The sequence below is a fragment of the Primulina tabacum genome, chromosome 17 (assembly GCF_025594145.1).
Source record: "Primulina tabacum isolate GXHZ01 chromosome 17, ASM2559414v2, whole genome shotgun sequence".
Taxonomy (NCBI): Eukaryota; Viridiplantae; Streptophyta; class Magnoliopsida; order Lamiales; family Gesneriaceae; genus Primulina; species Primulina tabacum.
Window position 1 is genome coordinate 598,885 of NC_134566.1, and position 3,914 is coordinate 602,798.

Genomic DNA, 3,914 nt, shown 5'->3' on the forward strand with positions numbered 1-3,914 from the left:
TCATAACAGAAATCAGAATTCAGAAATCACAGGTTTCAGAACAGAAATCAGAATTAGTAAGCACTGAGCACGTTAGTGAATTTCATGGCTAAACTGATATCAGTCCCCTATATATTCTCTCTTCTAAGGGGTGAGGCCAGAATCAGAATCAGAATTCAGAAATGTTCAGAATATATATTCCTACCATTAGTTCACTAGGGAGTTTCAGTGCTTCAAAATCATATATCGAAAATTAAACATACAGAAACTGTGCTTTAAAACAGAATTATCGAACTGATTTCAAGATATTTATATATAAGCCCACTTACCGTAATTTGCTAGAGTTTCGGTTGAAGTCTACCGGAAATCTGGTTGCTCTCGCTACTGGATTTTACAGCTCGAACAAGGCATTCTCTTTGCTCGAAAATTTAAGTAATAATCTCAGATTTGTGTAACACCAATTCAGAGACTTGAGGGTGTTATTTATAGGCCAAAATCTGACTGTTAGCATCCCTTTAATGGCCATAATCTTTCATTATGTGCCATTACAGCCTTTATTTCATGATAAATGCTTCAGTTACAAGTCATAAGCAGAATCAGTAGTTGTCTGCTGCAATCTTGCGCTACTGAATCCTTCTGCTGCTGGATTCTGTCTTCTGAAAAAATATCATCTTCTGAAATATTATCTTCTGCTGGAAATGCTAGCTTCTGGAATTGTTAGCTTCTGCTAACTTCTGTTAAATGCTAGCTACTGCTGGAATGCGGTTTCTCACAATTGGTGTTCAATATTTCAAGAACCGATCTATTGTAGCACAACAATGATCTCCCCTAATTGACCTGTCAAATTTTTTTTTATATGATTTTGAAAAAAATTTTCGTTCTATAAATTTGTTTGATAATTTGGACCGCTATGTGCTTCATATATACTTGTTATAGGAAGGTTCACTCTATCTATTGAACTACACGTATATTTTGGATTATATATTTTATATTTTATATTTTATTAATATATTGTTGTAAACATTATAAAAGTTTCACAAAAACTTTTAACCATCACCTTTTATTTTATTATATTTTATTCTATCCATATACATATATATATATATATGTATATATATTTATTTATTTATTTATTCAGTAAGATCAAAATTTTCTATTTAAAAATGTAATAGTAGTACAAATCAGCGTTGGAATTGGCTATCAGATCAAAGATCCAAATCAAGGCTCGTGGCACAATCAAGATTGCAGAACATGTGATATTTTTGCTGGTTCAATAATTGATATACAATATATTATATATACCACTCAAACTTCTTAAATTAAAATAATTTACTTAAAAGATAGAATCTGTTACATTGAAATTGAACATAAAACCTCAGAAAACAACAGAGAAATGGATTCTCTCCAACAATGGCTAGAACAAAGCTCCATCTTCCAACCCTCCACACTAATCCCATCCATCTTACTTCTCATACTTTTAATCTATCTTTCAAACAAGAAATTCAATACCCAAAACGTGAAACTTCCCCCAAACCCTCCAAAGCTCCCCATAATAGGCAACCTCCATCAACTCAGCAAACACCCCCACCTCTCTCTCTACTCTTTATCCAAGAAATATGGTCCCATTTTTCATCTTCAGCTGGGAGAAATCCCCACTGTAATCATTTCGTCGGCCAAGATGGCGAAAGAAGTTCTCAAAACGCAGGATCTTGCGCTCGCTAACCGGCCTCAGATATTCGGGGCCAAGCATCTTTTCTACAACTGTACGGATATGGCATTTGCGCCATATGGCCCGTACTGGAGGCATGTAAGGAAGATATGCATATTCGAGATCTTGAGTGCCAAAAGGGTCCAATCCTATGAGTTTGTAAGGGAGCAAGAAGTTTCTAAACTGATTCATCGTATCAAAGAATCGTCGTATCCTCAGACGTCAAACCTGACAAAGCTGCTGAATATGTATGCTAACGATGTTCTTTGCCGGGTTGTGTTTGGGAAAGATTTCTCAGCAGGTGGGGAATATGAGAGGCTTGGGTTTCAAGAAATGCTTGAAGAGTATCAAGAACTGCTCGGAGGGTTTGATGTCGGTGATTTCTTTCCTTCGATGGAGTTTGTTCACACTTTGACAGGCAACAAATCCAGGCTTCTGCGTGCTTTTAGGAGATTTGATGAGTTCTTTGATGGGGTTATCGAGGATCATTTGAGCTCCAACAACATGAGAGATCACAAGGATTTCGTGGATATCTTGCTTGAAGTGCAGAAGGATAATATTCAATATTGTGAGATTCCTCTAACCTTGGATAATGTCAAGGCAATCCTCTTGGTAAGTCAATATGCAAACTTCTTATATTTCTTCTGAAAATGTTTATATGATTTGAATTATTATAACTCGAACAATTATTTAGCTTATTATCTTTGATATGGTCTGAACAACCCAATCAGCCGCAAATAAGCTTTTGCAACAAAAGATTTTCTAGAGACACGTGGCTGCAAAAAATTAAAGGGGATTGAATGGGTTGCCATTACATATCTTACATATTATTTTATTTTGGTGGGTGTCGGGGTATGATTCGTTTTGACCAACCGTCAGTGTGAATATTTACATAAATCTAACATTGCCTATTGTCTATAATTAAATTTCAAGAACTAGAAATTCAAATAGTTATTAAACTCTAACATTGCCTATTGTATATAATTAAATCAAGATTTCTTTGGTTAATCTTTTCCTTATAAAACCATGTGTTAGCTAACTGATTCACTTTAATCGTAATCAGTTGCATTTGAGTCCACAAATAAAGAGTTCCCAAAATGAAGAGTTAAAAAAAATAGCTGCATTGTGATATGAAAACTACAAACGACGACCAATCCAGCTGCCCACCTGATGAATCCTTCAAGAACTTAGAAATGTTTATTTTCTAGGCCTTTAAATTAAAATTTTAGCAGAAAATACTAATAAAAATCATATTTGAGATTTTAAAGCTAAAATTATCAAGCCGTTCACAATTTTAGAAAGAAAAGAATTAAAATTCGTACATTTTTTTTACAATGAAATGTTGAAATCAAGTACCCTTGATCTTCTTCTTCATCGTATTTTGCATGTAGGACATGTTTGCTGCAGGAACAGACACAACCTTCATAACCCTCGACTGGGGGATGACAGAACTAATCACTCACCCAAAAATCCTGAAAAAATTGCAGTCCGAGGTTAGAAGCAAACTCGGAGACCGTAAATTCGTGTCGGAATCCGATATAACACAAATGAACTACATGAAAGCCGTTATCAAAGAAATCTTCAGGCTACACCCTCCTGCACCAGTACTACTCCCCAGAGAATCCATGGAAGAAGTCTCCGTTGGTGGGTACACAATCCCTGAAAAGACAAGAATTTACATCAATGCTTGGGCCATAGGGAGGAGCCAAGAATCCTGGAAAGACCCTGATATATTTGATCCTGAAAGATTCATGGATAATGAAATTGATTTTAGAGGGAAAGATTTTGAGTTGATACCTTTTGGTGCGGGGAGAAGAAGCTGTCCTGCGATCGCATTTGGTTCTGCGACAGTTGAGCTTGCACTGGCGCAGCTGGTTCACAGCTTTGATTGGGAGCTTCCGCTAGGAGTCCAGCCGGCGGATCTTGATATGAGTGAAGTTTTTGGGATTACGATGCATAGGATTTCTCCATTAATGGTGGTTGCGAAGCCAATTTTTAAAGGAATTTGAAGCCCACACAGGGAATTTTCTTTTCGTTCAGTACTCCATATTTCCTTTACAGTAACGAACTATGATACCTAATAAAACATATTTTGGCCCATTTTAGTTCTTGAAATATATGTGTTAAATATATTATGATCATATGTATGTGTTAATCTCAGTGTATGCAAAGAAGCACTGGATCATGTAAAAGGATGTACAGCTTCAAATTAAATCTTTTAACTATA

The 3,914-nt window shown here is 35.8% G+C and overlaps 1 protein-coding gene across 1 annotated transcript; it reads left to right on the forward strand.

Moving 5' to 3' along the window:
• Positions 1-1,313: 1,313 nt before the first annotated feature.
• On the forward strand, positions 1,314-3,792 carry LOC142531613 (cytochrome P450 71AP13-like). Its single transcript, XM_075637816.1, has 2 exons — positions 1,314-2,299; positions 3,079-3,792. Exons 1-2 carry the CDS (start codon positions 1,373-1,375, stop codon positions 3,694-3,696), a joined length of 1,545 nt encoding a protein of 514 aa, XP_075493931.1. The 5' UTR covers positions 1,314-1,372; the 3' UTR covers positions 3,697-3,792.
• Positions 3,793-3,914: the final 122 nt, after the last annotated feature.

Coding starts and splice junctions, on each gene's coding strand:
- LOC142531613 (XM_075637816.1), top strand. CDS start 1,373: ATGGATTCTCTCCAACAATGGCTAGAACAAAGCTCCATCTTCCAACCC. Junction 2,300..3,078: donor ATGTCAAGGCAATCCTCTTG/GTAAGTCAATAT, acceptor TTTTGCATGTAG/GACATGTTTGCTGCAGGAAC.